A 24103-nucleotide genomic window follows, 5' to 3' on the forward strand; every position below is an offset into this window, starting at 1 on the left:
TGTTGAGGGGTGGTTGTTGAGGGGTGGGATGCTGAGCCCAGGCACCTCCTGAAGTCCAGGTCTGGAGGAGGGTGGTGAGGCCCAAGGAGGCACCACCACAAACCTGTGCCGTGAGGCCCTGGCTGAGGTGAGACCCTGTCACCTCGGGATGCAGCCAGGGCTCTTCGAGGGAGCATGTGGACCAGCGGGCCGCGAGGCCCAGCCCGCCCACTTCCGCTTCCTGTTGCGTCGGGTACAGGGTCCGAAGCCAGGCCAGGCCAGGCCAGGGTGGGCAGTAGCCTGTGTCCTGCAGCGGGAGCAGCGGCCCCGAGGCGGCGAGGCTTCCCCGAGAGGCTGAGTGGGCGGCCGTGGGCGGATGCGGCCCCCAAGGACGCCCCCAGGCCCCACCACGGCGCCAGGGCGCAAAGGCTCCACCCGAGGCCTGAGGAAGCGAGGCCTTCCGCTGACGCTGACGCCAGAGCCAGGCGAGCGGGGAGGCTGCAGACTAGAGGCCAGGGGGCGCGAGGAGGAGAGCAGGCAGAAGAGGAGGATGGCCCAGGCTTCTGGGAGAGAAGGGACAGAAGGTGACAAGTTGGGTGAGACATCCGCTGCCTGGAAGGCAGCGAGCAGAGGGGTGGGAGAACAGGGGGGCCCTTCGTCGCCTAGAGCAATGAAGGAGGTGGAGCTCCCTCTCTTCCCAGCCACTGGTGGTCACATGACCCCCAAGCCTCTTTTTTTTTTTTTTTTCTCCCCCTAAGCTGCCTCCTTCTTTGCTCTACAACTAACCATTAGTTGTTTTTGTGTGGGTGTTTACCAGTGCACTTGAAGAGAGGTGAAATGGAAAGGTTTTTTTTTTTTTTTTTTTTTTAATAAGTGCATGCCTATTTAGGAACCCGTCATTATAATTACTGTCGAAGGAATTAATGCTAGTGGTTTGTTTTAACTAGGGTAAATGATGTTATAAAGGTTTTTCTGCTGTTTTAGACTTTATAGAGGTTTGTTTCTAGTTCTTAATTAGATCTTAAAGCTGGCCAAGGCGATCCACACCCATAATTCTGCCAGGTGGGGAGGCTGAAGCAGGAGAATCTCAAGTTTGAGGTCAGCCTGTGTTATGCAATGAACTCTGTTTAAAAAATTTTAATACTTAGTATGAAAATCGGTTTGTATTTCTAAACAGCTCTTCAGAGAAATACAAATGAATGACTTCACAGATTTTCTGTTAACTGGTATTGCTTCTTTCTGCCCAGTGTAAAAAAAATGTCTTCTGGTATGTTTTCTTGTTTTGATCAGCCAAAGAGAATGGAAAACTTACTGAAGCCCCAAGTGATGATCCACAGCCAGGGACTGACCTGGTAAGAAAAGCATCAATAACCAGTTCGGAATCTTTGCAAACAGTGGAGTGCAGTGAATTTCAAAATATGGCTTTCTTACAGTCTTTGGCTAAGGAAGAATTGGTAGAAGGTATTAAAAGAAGAATTCAAATTAAGAAATGTAAAAGTTTAGAAAATCTACCTCTCAAAATAACTAAAAATGAGGCAACACAAAATATTAAGGTTGAATTCCAAGATGAACTGTTCAAGAATACGCCAAAATATTCTTGTAACAGCTTATCACCTGGAGTAGAAAAAAATTGCAGTTTTGAATCACATGATTACAGTTTTCTCCCTTCTGAAGGTTGTAATAATGAAAACAACTTTGAGGATGATCCTCATGGTGTACGTCTCCACACAGCAGAGAACTCTTTGAAATTGAAGAAAGAAAACCTTAGGAATCTTGCAGAGAAGGATGACACAAAAACTACCACTAAGCTCTTAAAAACTGAAAAAAGTGTAATAGCCAGTAAGTTACTGCTTGAAGAAAGTCATTTATACCAAAATAAAAACAATGGCTTGACTTCCTGCCTTCAAAGTGAAAAAAACAAATATTCAGTAGAGGAGAACAACACTGGGAGAAAACACAGGAAAAAAATGAAGTTGTCTGAAAAAGAAGAAAAAAATACTGATCTTACTTTGCCTAATGTGTGTAATAATTCTGAGTTGATGTTACAAGAAAACCAAATGGGTATGGAAGGGAAAGAAACAGACACCTTAGAATCTAAAAAAAGTTTTCTAAAAGCTTTAAGAAAAGTAAACCATACTACACTCCCTCCAGTGGACTATTTGTGTCTCCCAGAAACAGTGGGGAAAACAAGTTCTAGACATCACGTAAGTGCTGTGCTTCAGAAAACCCTTGAATCAAGTTTGAAAGAGGATATAAAAAATGCTTCAGAGTCCTTAGGATGCAAAAGTGTGGAGCCAGAAGAATATTTTAAATTGGCGATCAGCTCGGCAGTGAAATCACCTAGTGATAGCCATCACATGGGAAAGAGATCTCCACGGGGAGATTGTCGAAGTGAGACTGAAGAGTCAAAGGCTAGCTGTCGCAGAATAATACCAATGACTGGTAAAAGAGTTTGGCCTTTTTATTCTTGTGCTAGGATATCTGCCCAAAATTGGAAAAAGACTTCCCTGTCAGATTTAAATTACTCACTTCCAGGGTCTCTGGAAAATGTTAGGCAACATGATTCTCTAATAGACCAAATGAACCAGACTCACTTATCTGACTCCAAACTGTTACAACCATCCCTAATAGAAAGAACCATTGAGTCCTCGAGTAAAGATGTGTATGATTCTGCTTTAAGTTGTTTGTCTTCAGGTTCTTCAATAGAACCTACTTTGATGGATATAAAAGAAGCTATACCCCATGATATAAAGACAAAGTTAGAGGAACCCAGCAGAAATGGGACAGAGGTAATTTCTAATGCTACTGAAGCCACCCAGTTAAGTAATATAACTCAAAGCTTAACAGGAAATAAGAAAAAGAAAGGGAATTTATCAAAACTTAATTTAACAGTGGCATCCCAAGAGAGCCAGGAAGCAAATAACTGTGCAAATAAAACTGTTCATCGAAAAGCTTGTATTACTAAGCAAACACTTGTGGCTCCGGACTTGGTTAAAATATTAAACACAGGACGGCTGACTAATTTTAAAATTCCTTTACTGAAGAACAAGACAGGAAAAAGAGGAGAAGTAAGTGCCAGGTCATCTGAGAGAGAAGCTTATAGTCCCCTAGAGCTACTTGACAGTTTATCTGGAGTAGAGGCAAAGCAAAATAGAAATAAGGAAAATATCTGTACAACTTCAGGACCACAGTCTTTGAATATACATAGTAGTGTAACTTCAGGGCAAACTAGTTCTCTGAATTCATTCTACAATAGGAATTCTTGTACTTCTCCAAGCTTTACAAAGAAAGGTTATGATAATAAAGCATGTAATCACATCTCTGAACCGGGAAATATTATTTCAAATAAGGAGTCTATTTCTATTAAAATTGAAAATAATACTTTTTCTTGTGATCTTGGGTATATTGAGCAAAATTCCTTCTGCTCTAAGAAACAAGAAGCATTTGTGCCAATTTCATCTGAAATTAGTGGTAGAAAAATGACTAAAAGCATTTCAGAACTCAAATTGGGGTTTCCAGATATTCTTAAAGCATATGAAGATGATGTCCTCTTGATTGATGTGATTCAAGATGACCCAGAGCTCTTTGGAATCTCCAATGAAGGGGATCTCTCCTTTGCTTCAGAAGTCTCCAAGATAAGCCAGGAGCCAAGAGTATCCGAAGAACACCCGTCAGCAGACTTTAAGCACATGCACCTTCCAGGGAAAAAAGAACCAGGTGATTTGAGGTATGCATGTTCACGAATGCCTTTGGTTCAAATGATTGTTGGGTTTCAAAGCACTCTTTGGCATTGACACACCATTTTTTAATATTTATTAAATAGAGCATATTACTGCTAATACCTAGAAATATGTAAAGTTAAAGATAAATATTTCTTGAAACACACAATGCAGATTAGCTTTTAAAACCAAAATAATTTATAAAGTGACTTCATCAGTTGAGTTTCCTTTCATTAGAAATATATATATATATAAGCTCATTTTAGCCAGTTTACTGATGAATTAGCCCATTTTCTATGGATTTCTTGTTAGATATTTTTAAAAATCATCTTTCAGGCGACAGAGAAGCCTTGAAATTTATTTGAAATAAGACTTCCAAGTAGACTCAGCAGTTAAATTATCAGAAGAAAATAGTGTGTTTTCCACTTGATTTCTAAGATAACCATTTTAAATCATCACTGTCCTGACAGCACTCCTTTTCGTGCAGCAGCTTTGATTTGACTAGTAATGGCATCTGTGCTCAGGAGCATGGCCTGTTCTGGTTGGTACAGAACCTGTGTAATACCTCCTTCGACTACATTTGTGTAATTCTTAAAGCTCTGGTCTGTATTTGCATGCTTTGTTTAAACATGGAATGTTTCATGACTAGATGAAAAAGTAAACATGACCCCACTTTCCTCAAAGATTAAGTGGCATAGGACTTAAATCTCTAGTATTTATAACTGCTTTGGGGATCCTGTAGTCTTCCAATATTCTTAGTGCTTCGGGAACTTGTAACTTATCAGCAAATTTAATGTTCTCTACTATGTAAAGAGTTGGCTCTAAAATATGCCCATTTTAGAGACAAGAATAATGATGATAAACTGTCATTTGCCCAAGATCACACTGCTAGTAAAGGACACTGGACTTGAGGGCAGACCTATCCAAATTCTAAAACTAGTGTTTAAGATCTTTACCTTGATAGCCTGTCCTATGTTCCATAATTTATCATTACCAATGAAGAGCTGTGTAATTTTGTACACAAATTTAATATTATCTGTGAAAAGAGAAAGAATTTCCATCATAACTGTGAGGCCTGAATCAAAGAACAAATGGGAAGTATTTCAGCATAGCATGGATAAGCAGCAAGGGCTTCTGTTGCATTCTCACTGTTATGACAAATGCCTGAGAGAAACAGTTTCAAAAGTTCCAGAGGCTTCAATTTGTATCTTTGAGCCTGAGGAGGCAGACTCTTAGGCTGGTAGGATGGTGTGGGAGAGGACACAGCTTACCTTTTGGTAGCCGGGAAGCAGAGAAGGGAGGAGTTCAGGACATGGTACTGACCTCAAGGGAATTGAGAAGATGGCACCATAGGTAAAGTGCTTATCATATAAGCATGAGGACCTGAGTTTGGGTCCCCTGCAGCCACATTAAACAAACAAAACAACACAACAAAAAACAAAATACAAAAAAAAAAAAAAAAAACCAACCAAAAAACCCAGGTGCCGAGGTACATGTCTGTCATGCACACACTGACAGTGCAGAGACAAGGTAATCCATGGCGTTCGCTGGCCAGCCAATCTAGCTGCTTTGGAGAGCTCCAGGTTCAGTAAGTGACCTTATATCAGAAAATAAGGTGGAGAGCTTAAGAAGACACTGAAGAAAACACTAGCATTGACCTCTGGAATTCCCACATGTGCACACACACAAAAGATATATAGACCCCAAAGGCACATACCCTGATGACCTTCCTCCTCCAGCCAAGATCCACTTCCAAACTCAGCAGTTAAGAGCACTGGCTGCTCTTCTAGAGGACTCAGGTTTGATAAGCAGCAGTCACATGGTAACTTATAGCCATCTGTATCTCCAGTTCTGGAGCATACCTCTTTTGGTCTGCTAGACATGCATATAGTACACAGACATACATATAGGCAAAACACCCATACACATAAAATAGCAAATATCTTTGCTGTCTGGGAGATGGGGATAAACATTGTAACTAAAGTGTAGGACATTTTCTTTTGTTTATTTGATTTGTGGGTGTGGTACTAGGGTGTGCATATGCTAGGCAAACTTTCTGTCACTGAGGCATACCCCAACCCTCAAATTTTTCTCTGGTAACTTTTCTAATTTCTTTAGACTTGATTTGTTCTCAGATAAAGAGCACCAGTTACACTCTATCCACTCTTTGCCTTTCATATCTGCTTCTAAAATTTTAGTTATTAAATAAACTTAACTTTTCTTCAGTAGCTTAATTATTTTTGTTCTGCACTGAACATGTTTCCCATTCATCTACAGTGCTAAACTAAACCTTAGAGAGAGAAGCCACCATAGCCAGAGGATCTGCCAGTGGTTGCACAGAAGGATAAGTTCTAGAAATAAACAGTGCTTAAACTATGGATGTAGGTTTCAGCTCTGTTTTTCTTTCCTTTCAATTACTAAGTCATGTGCTTCATTTCCTGCTCTGAGAGTCACATTCTGAACTACCTCTTAATGGTAAAGCAAGAGGCACAAGCTTGAGCAGACCTACTGATTGGGTGGTTAGTATTCTCAGACCTGGTTGGGGTGTTTGGTAAGATGTTTATATTGTTATAGGTTGCTTATTTTGACAGTCTCCATAGTGAAGGATGTCCATATTAAAATCCAAGATGTTAAGTGCATATGAGAATTAATTCACTGATGCCTGCATTGATGAGCTTGCAAATGGTTATAATGGTTAAAATTGGTAAAACTTTTGAACAATAATTGGAAATGATTTGAGGATATTAACAGGATGGTTAATCTGTACTAGCGCATGTATTACATGCTAAAATGTTAGTTGAATGGTTTTGCCCTAAGACGGGATTTTAAGACTGACATTAGGAGGAATTTCTGTGTTGCTAGGAATGGAGAGTTGAAAGTAGCTGAAACAGAATTCTAAATACTAAGAAAAACAGAGAAGTGGGAATCACGAGGAGTAAGGCATCATGCAAGAACAAAATTATTGGTCCATAAATTCTGGATTGTTTCAGGCTTGGCAGAAGAAGAGGGTTTTGTTGACACAAAGGGAAAGGTGGGTGTGAGCATGATTGTTAAGAAAAGTTATGAAAGCTTTTCCTCAGTCCCTTAGAGCAGGCAGCTAGGAAGCCCTGCAGATTGGCAGAGCACTTGTGCTACCTACTTGTTAGGACACCGCTTTGTGGGAGTTGTTTGCTCATTTCTCTTTCTCCTGCTTTACCACTGGCTTCTCAAGAGTAGGAAATGTCCATGTCTTATTTATCTTTATAAACCCAGCACCTCATGTAGTGGGGAAACCCAGTACTTCATATGGTGAGAGAAAGAAGGGGGACTTAAAAGTTTCAGTTTTGGGAGTCTAGGAAGATGGCTCAGTGGGTAAGAGTGCTTGCCATACAATCATGAGGCCTGAGCTGGGATCCCTAGTCTCCACATGGAAAAAGCTAGGAGACGACTACCTGTAGCTGCAGCACATGGAGACAGGATGGAGACAGGAGGATCTTTGGAACTTAGTAGCCGGCCAACCTAACCAAAAATCAGTGACCTCCAAGTTCAGTTTGAGAGCCCCTCTCAAGAGAATAAAGCAGAGAGAGGTTAAGGCCACAATGCCTGACATCCCCCTCTGTCTTTATATGTTCATGCACACACATATCAAATAATTTCTCAGTTTCTATATGAGAACATTGCAGGCTATTTCTGAACAAACTACATTGATGTGTGTATGTGTGTGTAAATGGAGACAGTAATTCTTTCCTAAGGCAAACCAACATTGAAGAATGCTGGGAAACAAGGTTTAGTGAGTAGCTATGTACTATTGAAATTGATAAGTTAGATAGGGAAATTTGAGTTCTGTAGTATAAAATCATTGCTGATACTGAGTAGGGAAAATCATACCATCTATACCACTTGGACTTAAATCCATAAGGAAACATAATAGATTCTGGAGCTGATTAATGGATACAAACTTCTAGAAGGGGAGATATCTAAGACCACACATAGAAAATAAAGGTCATGGGCTGTAGATGGTTCAACAGTTAATAGTCCGAGTCGCTCTTCCAGAGGACCTAGGTTCGGTTGCTAACACATACACATCGGTTCCCAGCACCCACACCCACCAGCTCATAACCACCTGTAGCTCTACTTCAAGGTATCAGATGCCCTCTTCTAACTTCTGTAGGCACTTGCCCACACAGGGCAGGCATGTGCACAAACATAAATAAAAATAAGTTTTAAAGAAAAGCACATCTTCTTCCCCTGCTAGAGCACGAGGCAAAGTATAGTGAGCTGTGTGAGGAATTTGAAGCAGCCCCACAACCCCACACCTGGGATTAAAATGAAAGCACATTCTTATAATATTTCTGTGTTTTTTAAAGAAACCAAAATTCCAAAAATTCTCACTACACTGTATAGTTGTTATACCTACCATAAATGGGTAAGTAGAAACTGTGGAAACATCATTTAGTTCTTTATTGAATTGTGTAATCTCCCTCATTCCTTTACCTCACTATCTTGTGACTCTTTATCTCCATTCTCACTCTTACTATTCAACTGTCTTCTGGATTATTGTGGTAAGAGCCCAGTTAATGCTCCTGAACTTCCTTAATATATTCTGAACTAGAAATCAGTCTGCCATTGACTGTTCAGTGTATCTCACTAACTTTGAGCCCCCAGAAGATGGAGTCACTTTTAAGGCACTTGCTGGGTCCATAGTCTCCTTTTTTTCACAACTGAGGTATTGGAGGGTAAAATGGTGCTTATTTTATATGCTTTCATATAGTAAGTTTATCTGAATTTTTAAAATGGAAGTCTTTTTCCATATGTATTTGAGTGTCTGCCACATCTAATCATAATAACATAATAAGTAACACTCTTATATTTGATATGATTAGATGAAAAAAGCCAGAACAAACAGGAACCATTAGCAGTCCAACTCTAACCTCTAGAGCCTTAGATTACAAGCTTTACTTAGGAGCAGTAACAAACAGGCAAAAAAAAAAAAAAAAAAAAGTAAAAGAAAAACACCAACAGACCTCAAAATCAACTCGTCAACTCAAGCTTTCTTGGGTTTTTGTTGTTGTTTGTTTGTTTGTTTGATTGATTGATTGATTTAGTTTGGTTTGGTTTTTCTGAAACAGGCTTTGTATAGATCTGGGTGTCCTGGAACTCACTCTGTAGACCAGGCTGGCCTCAAACTCAGAAATCTACCTGCCTCTGCCTCCCAAGTGCTGGGATTTAAATCACTTGGCAAGCTGTCTTGTTTTTCCACTAGGAACAAGCTGTGTGTGTACATGCCTGAGCATAGATGCTAAGCACGCTTGCGCTGATGCAGTCCTTTCCAGTTTGTTAGTTCCTTCCCGAGTAGCACAGTCAGGATGATAGCACTCTAGCTGTGGCAGCACACTTTTGAGTAAATGGCTCAGTGAGAACCCAGGACAGATGTGCTGGGCTTTGAACCCCACTGCAGCCACTCCTTTGTCCTGGGGAACCTGATGGTTTAGACAACGTCAGAAGCACATGTAACACACACTGTGCATCTGATTGAGTAGTTCTGCTGGATTCTGGTACAGTGTTTTGAGTTCTGTTTGCTTTATAGTAAAGAAGTTGCCGTGCTGGACCCTGGATTGCTGAAACTGGAGATCTGTCCTTCCTTGTCAGCAGGTAAAATTTGATACTTGAGGAATAGTCAGCATTGAAATATCTATATATCTGTATTCAGGCCCACTCACTGAATTTATTCGAATGGGAAGCTTTTGCTTAGCATCTGCTAAACAAATGTCACAGAGTTTGTCAGTTTTCTTCCATTTTAACAGATAAGTTAACTGTTAAGTTGCAAATGATATTTTGAGACATGTTCTATTTTAATTATTCAATGTATAACTTTGTTATGCATTCTCTACAAGATAGATAATTGACCTCTGGAGTCTTCCAGACTTACTTTGAAATTGAATTAATATGTTTATCATTCCTAAATGGTCATTAAAAGTCATAACTAATAGCTAATCATAATTTTAGATGCCCAAGCAACAATGTTGAACTTAACTTTTAGTTTAAGTTTCAAGTTTTAAAACTATTTTTAGAAGCAGCAAGATGGATTAGTAGGTGAAGGTACTTGCTACCTGGCCTTGCAAGTTGTCATCTGATTTCCACAGGTGAACCATGACTGAAAGAACACAAAATAAAACACAAATGTGTGCAGGTGTGCTGTGCACGCCTTTTCTCTAAGCACTCAGGAGGCAGAGGCAGGTGGATCTCTGTGAGTTTAAGGCCAGCCAGAGCAGAGTTAACATACACCCTGTTTTGAAAATAAAATTAAATAAATAAATAAATGTATGTCAGGGTTGAGCGAGTGAGCGAGCGAGCTTGAGACCGGGCCCCAGTATGTAATCCTGACTGGCCTGGACCTCACAGAGCTTCTGCCTCCAAGTGCTAATAATAAAGGCATGCACCAACAAAAGTAGTTTTAAATGGCTAGGACATAAGAAAGGTTCTGACATATCAGGTTTTCAATTCTTTTTGTACCATCTAGTGCAATTATTTTGGTAGTAACTAGGGAATTACATAATTTTGCTGAAGTTCTGACTTGGTATTTGTCATGTTAGGACTTGAGTACTTCTGAATTCTAGGATTTATGGAACAGTCTTTGGCTGTTTTGCTTAAAGTTTATGTGGTTGACTGTTGTTTCTCTTCAGCAAAGGAGCCTCAGCATGGTCCCAAAGGGGCAGCCATCTCCTTGGACGCCACTGAGGAGACTGTTGTAAGTGAAAACATAGAAGACCTCTGTGAACAAGCACGAGCTTCAGACTCAGACGCAAAGGTACCAGAGAAGCTTTTGTATGACCTCCCGTCTTGATCTTACGTAGTAGTAATGAAGAAGCCCGTTTGAACAGCGCTGTGAGGGGACAGATAAATCCTTGTTACTGAGTAGGAGTGCCATATCACTGGCCAGCTGACAGGTGTCTTGATGGCCTATGTAAACACAATATGAATCAGGATTCCTGAGAAGTAGAATGTGCTGTGTAATTATGAGAGCTTCTTCATATCCTAAAGTTACCATAAGCTTACATGATCTTCCCTGAAATGTTTGACTATAGTAGCAGCTGTGGGCTGTGAATGTAAGCATCAGTTATGTATCCACAGATGTAGAGGCAACAGGAATTGTAGGTAAGCTTAACTTGATGTTCGAACATACTGCTTATACCTGATAAGGGAAAAACTTTTGATATCAGATTATTTATTTAAATTTTCTGCCCAGGGCTGGGCATGAAGCTCAATAGCAAAGGGTTAGCCTAGCACTTGCAAGGCCCTAATTTCATTCCCAGCTCTGCAGAAAAGAGAAAAGCTCTGCCTGATAATGTTGGTGATTCTCTGACCCTTTTGCACAATATAATTGATTCCTAAGCACCTATTTCATACTCTTTCCCCTTGAATTGCCCTTCACTCATCTGCACAGCTAGCAACCTTGTTTGCTACTTCACCAAGAAACTGAAGTAATGGAAAAGAACATTGTAAGTTCCCACCAGTACATTAGACCACCTACCTGAACCTCGTAAAACTCTTGTCTTCTGGTACAAGGCATCACCCATCCAGTGATGCCCTCACTGCTAATAAATCTGTGTCTTCATCTTCATTTTCATCTCCCACTTTCTCGGCAACTTTTTTTCATTTGATTTCCAGAATGAATGTTTGGTTTGGTTTACTCTGCTTTTGTCTGCCACCTCCCAGTTTTGGGGCTTTTTCCATTTTTTCCCAGTCTCCCTGATCTGCACATTATACAGTGACCAGAACCCAAACCATGAATCTGTTATTCTCTGCCTAGATGTTCCTTTGCATTGTCCCATCCAAAGTTTATTCCATACGTACATGTACTAACTCCTTCATTTCTGTTCGGAGCTCAGACTCCTCCAAACTACACACCTTTGTCTCATCAGCTGCTTGCTCACTCGGGTATCCAATTAGGCATTTAAAACTTAACACAGCTAAAAACAAAAACCCCTCGATTACACATTCCCCTCCACCACGAACCAGCTTCCATCCCAACCCCCATCTGTGTTAATGACAACACCACTTTTCTCAGTTATTCAGTCTCAAAACTCTAGCTTTCTTAACATTTTATATTCACCTCGTATATAGACTATAAGGTTTTACTTTCACATGATGTCTAGAAATGGTCTCTTCTTTACTACCCCATCAATAGCACACTGGTCTATTTTATATACTGTATATAGACAGTAGTCTATATTGTATACTACGCAAATGATTACAGTAGCCTCCTAACAGACCTGTTTCTGACCTTGCCCTCTTACAAAGTATTCTCAGTACAACATAAGTTCTCCTTGTGTCATCATTTCTTCTTCCTCAGACTCTTCAAAACCTTCTAATGTTATTCATAGCCAAACCCACAGTCCTTAAGATGACCCACAAGGCTCTGTCTGTGTCTGCCCTGAAGCCCCCCTCACTTCATCGCCTCTGAGTTCCCCTGCTTCCATCTGTACATATCTCTGACCATTCTAGCTAGATTGTGAGACATACCAGACTTTTTTCTGCTCCAAGGCCTTGTATGTGCAGTCTTATCTGCCTGGGATATTCTTCCCCTAAAAAACGGTATAGCCACTCCTCCTATTTCCTTCAGGTTTAGTCATACTGATCTTTTCAGGGAGAGCTTCTCTGACCACAAGGTAAAATGCAGTATTCTCCCTTATTTCATTCTCACCTCCTTGCTGTTATCATGACCTGGTATATACTACAGGTGAAGTATCCCTATTGGAAATGCTTGATCCAGAATGTTTTTAGATTTCAGCGGTTCTATATTATAATTTGGGTCAGTTTTGTTTTGAAATAGTGTGTTTGTAATTCAGCTCACCTCAGACTTGGCGGTCATCTTAGCCTCTGGGATTGCACCACCATGCACAGTGTCTTGGAATGTTTATATAATAAGAAATTTAAAGTCTGAAATGTTCTCAAAATATTGGAGCATCATTTTGGCACTCACAAAGTTTCAAGCTTCACAGGGTTTTAGAGTTAGATTTTCAGATTATGTATGCCTGCCAAAATACATGTATTTACTTTGTCTTTGTCTCCTCCTGCTAGGATAAAGCCTTATGAAATCAAGAATTTTTGATGATTTTTATAATGCTTGAAAGTCTAGCTTGAGGAGCAGTGGCTGATACGTGATGAGTGACTAGGGACTGGGAGTGCTGGAAGTGCTAGAGAAAGAAAGGGCTCATCAACGCTATTGCCGTTAGTGAAAGTTAAATTTAAACTGTTGAACATTTAGCAGGGATTGTCATAGATTATCTATCTATGAATACTATCTTTAACATATTGTTAAAAAAATTTTCAATCAGGCAGTGATAGCACATACCTTTAATCCCAGCACTCAGTAGGCAGAGGCAGGTAGATCTATGCATTTGAGGCCTGTAGATCTGTGCGTTTGAGGACAGCCAGGACTACACAGAGAATCCCTGTCTCAAAACAACAACAATAAAAATGTTTTTCCATGTTTGCATGAGTGTTTCACCTGAATATGTATCTGTGAACCATGCGTATGCCTGGTTCCTGTGGGTCGGAGAAATGGATGTTGGACTCACTAGAACTGGAATTACAGAAGGTTGGAAGCTGCCATGTGGATACTGGGAATTGAACCTAGGTCTTTTGGAAGAACAGCCAGTGCATTTAACTGCAGACTTATCATTAATACCTTAAATATTATGTATAAAACTAAACTCTTTCCCATTGATACTTGGTGCATGCTTCTTTAGCATACTGTCAATCATTGGGAAAACAGAAACAGTAGGAAAGCTTGCTCTAAAACATACTGAGATGTGTTATAAACTTAAAGCATTTTTGATTCCCTTTCCTGTACTCTAAGGTACTTCAAACTAAAGCTGAAAATAGCTTTCAGTGTGTAAAAGCTTTCAGGGGAATTAGTATTTTGTTATCAACATTTTCATCTGGGAACATGACACATCTTTCCACTTGATGTTTTGTTTTGTGAAACAGAACAGAGGGCCTCATGTTTGCTGCACAAGTGGTTTAACACTGAGCCATACCCTAGTGCCTTCTACTTGTTAACACGTTATATTTATTCAGTGTTGTTTGTTTGTCTATCTGTACGAGACAAGGTCTCATCTAACCTAAGCTGCCCTCAAACTCAGTAAATCACTAAGGATGGCCCTGCACCACAGCTAGTGATCCACCTGCCTCCACTGCTGAGATTGTAGGTGTGTACCAGTATGCCCAGAAGCAGGAGAAAATTTTAAGTCATTGTTGAGCATTTTAAATTATGTAGAGCAAAACTGTCTTCAGGCCATCTAATTGTTTACTTATATACCACATGTTTCTAGTAAATCTGAGAGGCCTCGTGGTTTAAATGTTTCATAGAGATACTCACGTCTACTTCCTTAACTATAATCTCTTCACAGCGCTTAAGTTCAGACAAGGCAACTGTTATGGAAGAACAAGAGAGCACTCACGAAGTTTGCAAAAGGTCTGTGATATAATTTTTAAATGTAAAGGTAATTTAAGTTACTTTAAAGCTGGTAGTAAAATGGGGCCATTCTTTTATTCTTTGTGTGTATGTGTGTATGTTTGCACGTTTGTATTGTGTAGTTGAACATGTGTGTGGGTTTTCATGCATACATGGATGTGCATGTGTGAACCAGAAGTCAATGTTAGATATCTCTCTCAACACTTCTATACCTTATAGAGAGAGATGGGGTCTTTGACTTGAGCTCAAGGCCCTCCAACAAGATTTTTCTGGCTAACCAGCTTGCTCTGGTGATTCCCTGCCCCACTTTGCAGCCTGTTTTTACATTTACCCCAGCATTTATGTACTCCAATCCTCATGCTTGCACAGCAGACTCTTTACCTGCTGAGCAATGTCCCCAGCCCCTGGCAGTAAGCTTTTGAGTCATTAGAAATAGTGATAGGTGTTGGAGAAATGACTCAGGGGCTTGCTGCTCTAAGAGAAGAATCCAAGTTCAGTTTCTACTACCCACACTGGGTGGATTACAACCATCTGTAACTCCAGCTGTAAGAGATCCGATGCTCTCTCCTGGCTTTTGAGGGCATTTTCACTCTCTCTCACACACACACACACTTAAAAATTAAAATATTTTAAAATCACAATAAATTCAATAGAAAAAGATGTATGATTCCATGAAGGTCAAAATAGCTGAAATCAAATAAAGTATATTTTGCAACAAGTGTTTCATGTGGATACCATGGTTAGTACTGATGAAACTCCCCCATTTGTCTGTCATCTAAACCATCTTCCACCTCATTTAGCTGCTGTGACAAGGCACACCCAAGTCAGAAAGTGAATATGCTCTAGTCCAGTTTTGTTTGGGTTAAGATTTTCATGTGTGTATCCTCAGAGCAGCAATAGTACATGAGAACTTGTCAGAAATGCAGTTGTAGGTCCTACCCAGACCTGCTGAACCAGAAACTCTGAAGATAAGGCCTGTCATCAGTCTGTTCAGTGAGAAGTCACCCTGATGAGAGCTCAGAGGTAAGAACTAGGGTTAAGGAGCAAAGCAGGTGAGAGATCCTATGGAAGCCAAGTGTGCTCCGTGGCTGTCTTAGTTACGGTTTCTGTTGTTCTGAAGAGACACCATGACCACAGCAATTCTTATGAAGGGAAACATTTAATTGGGGCTGTCCTACAGGTCAGAGGTTCAGTCCATTATGAACATGGCAGGAAGCATGGCAGCATGCAGGCAGACATGGTGCTGGAGAAAGAGCTGAGAGTTCTCCATCTGAATCCACAGGCAGCAGAAGAGTGAGTGAGCCACTGGACCTGGCTTGAGTTTCTGAAACCTCAAAGCCTATTTCCAGTGACACACTTTCTCCAATAAGGCCACACCTCCTAGTAGTGGCACTCTCTGTGAGCCTATGGAGGCCACTCTCATTGACCACCACATTAGCCATTGCCTATCTTCAACAAGAACAAACACTGAAAACTAAGTTTTCTTTAGGGAGACGTTTTCCTTACAAACTGAGGTGGAGTTGCTGCAGTCAGAAGGTTTATGATCAGCTGGGCTTTACTGCAGGAGTCATCATATATCATCCAGTCATTGTCCTTCAGCCTGTCTTTCTGTTGTTGCTTCTGTCTGTTTTATTAGGGAAGAATGTTGACTATATGTATCAGTGATATCCCAAATAAAGGAGACAAGTAAATATCTTTTTTAATTTTTAAATTCTCTTAATACTACTAAATTTCAGCTGTTATGACTATAATCACTGCTTCTTACTGGTTTTTCTCCTCTGCCACAACTTCCCCCACCCCCAAGATAAATCCAGTGAAAAAGCTTATTATAATTGTTTCTAAGGTTAAAAGATTATAGTATCTGAATATTGGTATCTTTGTCTTAAAAAGTCAACTATTTTGTACCTTTTAGACATCAAATTATTTTTCTACATAATTAACTTCCAGACTCATATTTTAATGAAGTGTGTTATATAGCATATTATATACACTAAAGTGAAGATAAAGTTGTTTATATTATCAGCCTGGTAATGTTTTTATGGTTCTATTCATGGAAAACTCTCAAACATGTATAGGTTTATTATGTTTACTTATCCAGAAAAAGAATTTATATAGTAACCCCTCTTTATTCATAGAGGAAAGTCCCAAGACCTTGTAGACACCTAGAACTTCATATAGTATCAAACCCTATGGCATGGTGTACTTTCTGTTATACATACATTCTATAACTTAGGTATAGTAAGAGAGCAACAGTAACAGAGTTGTTATAACAGAATGTTATATGAGTTCTGATACTGTCCTATTCTAGCACATCTCATGATAATGTGTTCATGTGAAGAGATGGAGTAAAATAGTAGCCATAGTAGTACAGAGTTTGGTGGTTCCTGGAGGATTCTTTGTTTGTTTGTTTGTTGTTTCGATTTTTAATGGTTATTTTGGGTTTTTTGTTGTTGTTTTTTTTTGTTTGTTTTGTTTTGTTTTTTTCGAGACAGGGTTTCTCTGTGTAGCCCTGGCTGTCCTGGAACTTACTCTGTAGACCAGGCTGGCCTCGAACTCAGAAATCCGCCTGTCTCTGCCTCCCAAGTGCTGGGATTAAAGGCGTGCGCCACCACTGCCCGCTGGTTATTTTCTTTATTTACATTTCAAATGTTATCCCCTTTCCGGGTTTCCCCTCTGGAAATCTCCTATCCCATCCTTTCTCCCCCTGTTTCTATGAGGGTGTTCCCCAGCCACCTACCCACTCCCACCTCCCTGCCCTGGCATTCCCCTACACTGGGACATGGAGCCTTCCCAGGACCAAGGGCCTCTCCTCCCATTGATGTCCAACAAGGCCATCCTTTGCTACATATGCGGCTGAAGCCATGGCTCCCTCCGTGTGTACTCTTTGATTAGTAGTTTAGTTCCTGGGAGCTCTGGGGTCTGGTTAGTTGATACTGTTGTTCTTCCTATGGGTTGCAAACCACTTCAGCTCCTTCAGTCCTTTCTCTAGCTCCTCCATTGGGGATCCTGTGCTCAGTCCAATGGTTGGCTGGGAGCATCCTCCTCTGTATTTGTCAGGCTCTGGCAGAGCCTCTCAGGAGACAGCTATATCAGGCTCCTGTCAGCAAGCACTTCTTGGCATCCTCAATAGTGTCTGGGTTTGGTGTCTCTATATGGGATGGATCCCCAGGTGAGACAGTGTGACACAATGACAATTGGCCTTGGACCAGTGTGGGTAAGTAACTGACCAGTATCTGGACTCCCTGGTAGGAGGGTAGGTCACATCTCTGGCAGTATGACGCAAGACAGCCAGATGTCATCCTACTCTACAGGACAGGATGCAATTTAAAACTTAGGAATTGTTCTTGTAGCTTTCCATTTATTATCTTAGCACTATAGTTTATCCTGGGTATCGAACCATGAGCTGTGAAAGGGAGTTTTGCTCTCATGCACTGACCTCATTTTATGGTCAGGAGAATAAGTAGATACGCTTTTGTCTTTAGAATACATACTCTTATTATTCCTTGAACCTTTTTATCAGGTATGATAAAAATATTTCCTGTCAAGCCCAGTGGTATATTCCTAAAGTTCCCAGTCTCAGGAAGCGGAGATAGGAGGGAGTCTTGACCTAGGAGTTCAAGGCCAGCATAGTCAGGACAGGATAGGGATACTCTGTCTTAAAATGTTTGTTTTTTGTTGTGGTGGGGTGGTTGCAGTGGTTTAGACACTTGCTATGGTGGTTTTTGTTTTGTTCTCTCTCTCTCTCTCTCTCTCTCTCTCTCTCTCTCTGTGTGTGTGTGTGTGTGTGTATGTGTGCGCGCGTGCGCGCACTCGCACACATGTTTTGGGGGCTTGTATCTTTGGTTTTACTTTTGAGACAAGATCTTGCTTGTAGCTCACACTGGTCTCAAACTCATGATCTTCCTGCTCCCAGTGTCCTACACTGGAGTTGCTGTGGTGGAACATACCACTCTGTACTCATTGGTTTGTTACTGTGACAAAACGTTGTGTCAGAAGCGGCTTGGGAGAAAGAGGATTTGCTCTGGCTCGTGGTTTGAAAGGCTGTATTATGGTAGGGGAACTATGGCACAGTTCATGGCAGATGAATGCTGGCAGGGACTCATCGTGTCCCAGTGCATCAGGAAGCAGAAAGTTCATGCTAGATAGCCCTCAGGGCCTGTCTCATAACCACCACTTCCACTGTCCCCTTCCTCCTAAAGGTTTCATAGCACATGCGCCCCCATGGAGAACACTTCACATTCAACCCCTAAAATAGTATTCCTATCCCTACCTTAGCCATGCAGCAAGTATTGCTCTTACGTTAAGAAGACAGGACCTTAGGCTAGCAAGATGGCTCAGCAGGTAAAAGTGCTTACTTTACAAGCCTGACAACCTCAGTTGAGGATCTAGAACCCACATAAAGATGGAAGGAGAGACCCAACTTCATAAAGTCATCCTCTCACTTCCACAAGCTCACTGTGGTATGTGCACCCCTCCCATAAATTACTAAGTAAACTAAAATCTGAAGAAGATGGGAGCACCCCATTGGAAATACTGCAGAATCATGATATAGCATGTATAGAATAGTGCACAGCACATACCTAGCAGTAAGTTACAGTTCTGATTACTCGAGTCTCATGGCTTTACTACTTCATAAGATGACATTCTAATTCAGTTTTTCTGTTCATACAGCAAAGATTCTAGAAATGTGGAGGCTGTGGCTAGTGAGTGTCAGTTAGCAACACTGGGCCCCAGCCCTCTGTGCTCGTCAGCACTGCCTTTGAATCTAAGCAGTCATCAAGATGTAGTGCCCACGCCCTGGATAAACGGTAATGCCTGTTTTCTTATTACATTCTTGTCAGCTTGAAGGACTTTCACAGATGGTATTGCTACCAAAATAAAAACATCTATATTTATGTGACAGTGGTATTATGTGAAATACCTAAAATATTCATTTTTTAATTACATTTGTATATGCTTAGGATTTATGTAATTTTTTTATAATTCACAATTCTCTAATTCTCTAAGCAGAATGAGCGCTGTTGAAGAATGGGTTTAGAAGCTTAAGTTTCTTTACACGGCACACGTCTCACTCTTGTGAACCTTCCCAGTACTCACTTCATGCTACCTGGAATTACAAGCATGTGCAGCAAGCCCACAGTGGTTGTGTGTTTTATTCAAACCCTTCTAACGTTTGTAATGTAATTGCTGTAAAGTTATAGGCAGCATACCTTTAGCCTGTCCCAGATTATATCCAGATGCTACAGAGGTAAAATATAAATAATTGAAATAAAAATACTTGTGCTGAGGAGACGGCTCAGTGGGGAAGTGCTTGCCTCACAAACATAAGGACCTGATAGCACATTGCTCCAGCATGATCCTGGTCTACCCTGATCTAGCCTGGTCTACATAGCAAGTTCCAGAACAGCCAGAACTATATAATAGGGAAACTCGGTCTCCAAAAAAAGGAAGGAAGGAAAGACGGAAGGCAGGCAGGCAGGCAGGCAGGCAGGAAGACAAAAGGAAAAACAAATATAAGGGCCAGAATTCAGATTTGAAGCATTCATGTAAAAGTTGGGTGTGGTGGTACACATCTGTCAACCCAATGTTGCAGGAGAGGAGTGGGGTGAACCCCAGGGACTCACTGGTCATCCAGTATTACTGCAACAGTGACCTTCAGGTTCAGTGAGAGACCATGTCTCAAGTACATGAACTGAGGGACTAGACAGTTGGCTCAGCAGTTAAGAGCACATGTTACTCTTGCAGAAGACTTGGGTTCAATTCCCAACACCCACATGGTGGTTCAGACACAAAGTTGGTATACACACAGACATTCAGCCAAAACATTCATATACGCAAAAGAAAAAAAAACAAAAACAAAAACATGAAGTAGAAGCTGGGCATGGTAGTTCCTGTACTCCAGAGGGAAAGACCAGCCTGATTCACATAATGAGCTCAAGGCCAACAAGGGATACATAGTAAAATTGTGCTTCAAGATCAGCAGCAAAGAAAACTGTGGTAGAGACTGATAAAATAAGACACCTTATGTTAACACTGCCACCTCATACACATGCAGAGGTAAGCCTGTACACACACATATTACATAGAAATTGTCTTTAGAAAAAAGAATGTTTTTATAATGTCCTAGTTCTTATTTTAAAAGATACCATTAGGCCCAGAGAGATTGTTCAGCATCTAGGATCACTTGCTGTTCTTTCAGAGAACCTGTTGCCAGCACCCATGACAGAAAGCTCACAGCTGTCTGTAACTCCAGCTCCATAGTATTCAACATCGCTGGCACTGCACTCAGGTGCATACCCACATGCAAACACACATTACACACAATTGGAAATAATAAAACTAAATTTTTAGAAGACACTGTAAATTCTGTAAATTGAATTACTGAATAATTCTGTAAAGAGTATGGTGACTGTTGTGCTAATCAGCACAAAGTACTGTAACAGAGTACTGTCACAGAGTACTACAGGCTAGGGATCAAATAGATACTTAATTCTGATGGTTGTGGAATTCAGGATCAAGATTCTGGCAGGTGGGGTTTCCAAGGATCCTGTTTATTTCTCAAAAGGCCACCCTCTTTCTCTGAACTTGTAAGGAGAGTGCACCTTTTGGTGTCTGTGCTTATATGTCCCATGGCCTGATTGAGGTGTAGGGGCTTAGGCTATGAACCTCTCACAGATCCAGTGAAGTTCCTAGTATGGATTTGGGTATTTAACTGGACTAGGACTCAGGGCTACTTAAGTCTTTTAAGAACATTATCTGAAGCCTGTAGTTAACTTTACATTTTAAGTTCAGGTCTAGAAGGATTTCAGGGAACCCAATATCTAAGTCTGTGGGTGTTCTGGGTTATGCAGGACAGTTGGTCAAAGAAAGAGACACTGCAAGATAAATTCCGATCAAGCGGCAGTGGGATCAGCTTCTCAAGGATGGAACTGGAGCTTTATTGTTACACAGAAGGCACTTTTAGCAAGTCAGTTTCTAAATACCAAACCTCTTAGCTGATCTAGGAGTTGTCTTAAAAGAACCATCACCTAAATGACTGTCAATCATAGGAGACTTCCTGGTTTGCCAAGCTTGTCTTCCAACTGAGCAAAGATCCATAAAATCTCAGGTGACTGACAAAAGGCTACTTCAAAGCCTAGGTGCCATTACTCCTGAATTCATGCCAGATACAACAGTTCTGCTAAAAATCTGCTACATAAGTCATTCAGAATTTCACAGTAATACACATGACAAAACAAATCTAAATTGAATAAGAATGTGCCATAGTAGGGCCTATAAGATGGCTTAGCCAGTAGAGGCCCTGGCCACCCAGCCTAACCACTTGAGTTTGATTCCTGGAACATGGAAGGAGAGAACCAGTTTCTTCAAGTTGTCCTCTTACCTCCAAACATATGCTGTACTGCTTGCAAGTGTATGCCCAAGTGTGTATGTGTGTGTTACACACACTTATTTAAATGTAGGAAACAAAAAGATAAAAGAGGGAGTTGGAGAGGTGACTTATGGTAAAAACACTGGCTACTGTCACAGAGGACCTGGGTTTGACTCCCAGTGCCCACACGTGAGCTCACAACTGTCTTTAACCGCCCCATTCCCATTGGCTCTGCCACTGTCTTAGTCAGTGTTCTGTTGCTGTGAAGAGACACCAAGACCAAAGCAACTCTTATCCAAGAAAGATAATTGGGGGCTTGCTTCACAGGTTTCACAGGTTTAGCCCATTATCTTCATGAGCCTGGTGGGTGGTGTGCAGACAGACATGGTGCTGGAGAAGTAGCTGAGAGCTCTATATCCCAGTCTATAGGCAACAGAAAGAGAACAGCCTGGTGTGAGCCTTGGAAACCTCAAAGCCCAACCTCAGTGACATGCTTCCTCCAACAAGGCCACACCTCCTAGTCCTTCTCAAAGAGTGTCACTCCATGATGACTGAGCATTCAAATACAAGCGCCTGAGGGGCCATTCTTACTCAAACCGCCACAAACACCCTCTTTTGGACTTATAGGGCAGCAGACGTTACCTGTGGTGAACAGACTTATGTAAAAATACCTATATACATAAAGATAAAAGTATTTTCTAACATTTTCAAATAAAGAGCATGACAGAGTAAAACTAAGACAGGAGTGACTGTCACTGTTAAAAGTCAGTCAGTGCTCATGAGTGATTGTCATTGTTGAAAGTCAGCGCTCATGAGTGACTGTCACTGTTGAAAGTCAGTCAGTGCTCATGAGTGATTGTCATTGTTGAAAGTCAGTCAGCGCTCATGAGTGATTGTCATTGTTGAAAGTCAGTCAGCGCTCATGAGTGACTGTCACTGTTGAAAGTCAGTCAGCGCTCATGAGTGACTGTCACTGTTGAAAGTCAGTCAGCGCTCATGAGTGACTGTCATTGTTGAAAGTCATTCAGCGCTCATGAGTGACTGTCACTGTTGAAAGTCAGTCAGTGCTCATGTGCTCGTTTGTAATTCAGCGCTTTTACTTCTAGATTTCAGATTTCCAGGAAGACATTCTGTTCTACAACTGCAGAATCCTGAAAGTTGTGAAATATTTAAGAGAGAAAAAAATATGGGGGTAAGTCCCCAATACCCATACTTAGGGAAATAGAAGCAGAATGGTCCAGTTCCTTTTTAAACAGTTGCAGGCACCCAGATTTAGGGTGGGCATTGGGTAGGGATAAGCAGCAGAGTGTAGTGCACCACTGACAGTTTGAAACAGAAGGGGCCTCTGAAACTGAAAGCTGGGAGGAAAAGGAAGGACCATACACTGTGGGAGATGCTGGATTAAGTCCAGCTTTATCGTTTCTCTTTTCTTTGTTAGTCAGAAAAAACAAGGAGAGTTGGTTTCTAATACATGCATCTGAAATGTAGTGTGTTCTGTGGTTAAATGAGCTTTCTGTGAAGAAGGAGCTATGAGAGAGAGGCCCTGTGTAAGCATTTAAAGGTAGATGGGTGGATCCAGTTAGTAGTGTGTACACCTTTAATCCCAGTGGGAGGCAGAGGCGGGGAGATCTCTGAGTTTAAGGCCAGCCTGGTCTACAGAGTAAGACAAGGTCTCAAGGAAAAAGAAAAAAACTATGAAACAGAACCATCATAACCCTGACAGAATCTTTTATATGAGAAGTTGATAAAGTCACAAATAAGTCATGCTGAACTAGTTTCTATGTTAAAGCTTTGGACTCAGATGTGCCCTCACTTGACTGTGTCTTATGATTAATATGGAAAAGGTGTTTTAATCTTCTAGATGTTCCAGAAACCCTTAGGGTTGGTGATACCCCACAGATACTGCAAACTTCATTTTAATACATTGCGTGGTTGTGAGCGAGCACAGTGCAAGTTTTTCCATGTGCCTGAGCAGGGAGATGAGAAGGTAAGGCCCTGTCTGAGGTGGAGACACTCTCATCTCATGTATTTCATCTGACTGTCTCAATGCTCTGATAACATAGTCATCTTTGCCTGGGCTTATGCTTTATATAACTTATATGTGCAGGTCCATACAGTGTCTTCCGTGTTTATCAGTCTGATCTAAAGTTCCGTCTGCCTCAGCCTCTGAAGTAGCCCGGACTGAAAATGCATGCCATACTTTGGGTCCATATTTTTGACATCGAAATACTAATGTTTCTTTTTCCTTACTGTGTAATAGGTAATATTCTATTCTACACATTTATCAATAATATATCAGCAAGCATTAAGGTTGATGGACATTTGCATTGTTTCCCTATTTGGATAATAAAACAGTGAAACTTGGTACTCTTCTTGTCTCCTGGTGAACACAGATACACAATGTCTGCAAGTTCTGGCTACATTCCATCCTTGCCATCTCTTGGCATCATCACAACCATAGTGGCCATTCAGCTGGCCATGGTGTTACAGACCAGAAATTCCAGAACATGGAGGTGGAGGCAGAGGATCAGTCTAGCATACATTTTAAGCCTGTGAATCAACTTAAACATCACCTCC

At 41.0% G+C, this 24103-nt stretch overlaps 1 protein-coding gene across 2 annotated transcripts in view; it reads left to right on the forward strand.

Moving 5' to 3' along the window:
- Positions 1-230: 230 nt before the first annotated feature.
- The window catches only part of Topaz1 (testis and ovary specific TOPAZ 1), a 51065-nt gene continuing 27192 nt past the window's right edge, over positions 231-24103 (forward strand). Inside the window, exons 1-8 of one of the 2 annotated variants that reach the window (XM_076917394.1) lie at positions 231-563; positions 1270-3706; positions 9265-9329; positions 10361-10485; positions 14093-14157; positions 18829-18965; positions 22633-22718; positions 23388-23513. In XM_076917394.1, coding sequence (XP_076773509.1) covers positions 356-563; positions 1270-3706; positions 9265-9329; positions 10361-10485; positions 14093-14157; positions 18829-18965; positions 22633-22718; positions 23388-23513 — 3249 coding nt within the window. In that variant the 5' untranslated portion in view covers positions 231-355. Of the gene's footprint in view, positions 576-1269; positions 3707-9264; positions 9330-10360; positions 10486-14092; positions 14158-18828; positions 18966-22632; positions 22719-23387; positions 23514-24103 lie in introns of both variants that reach the window. The other variant, XM_034484261.2, reaches the window with a different exon arrangement.

This window comes from Arvicanthis niloticus, chromosome 21 (genome assembly GCF_011762505.2).
Source record: "Arvicanthis niloticus isolate mArvNil1 chromosome 21, mArvNil1.pat.X, whole genome shotgun sequence".
Classification (NCBI taxonomy): domain Eukaryota; kingdom Metazoa; phylum Chordata; class Mammalia; order Rodentia; family Muridae; genus Arvicanthis; species Arvicanthis niloticus.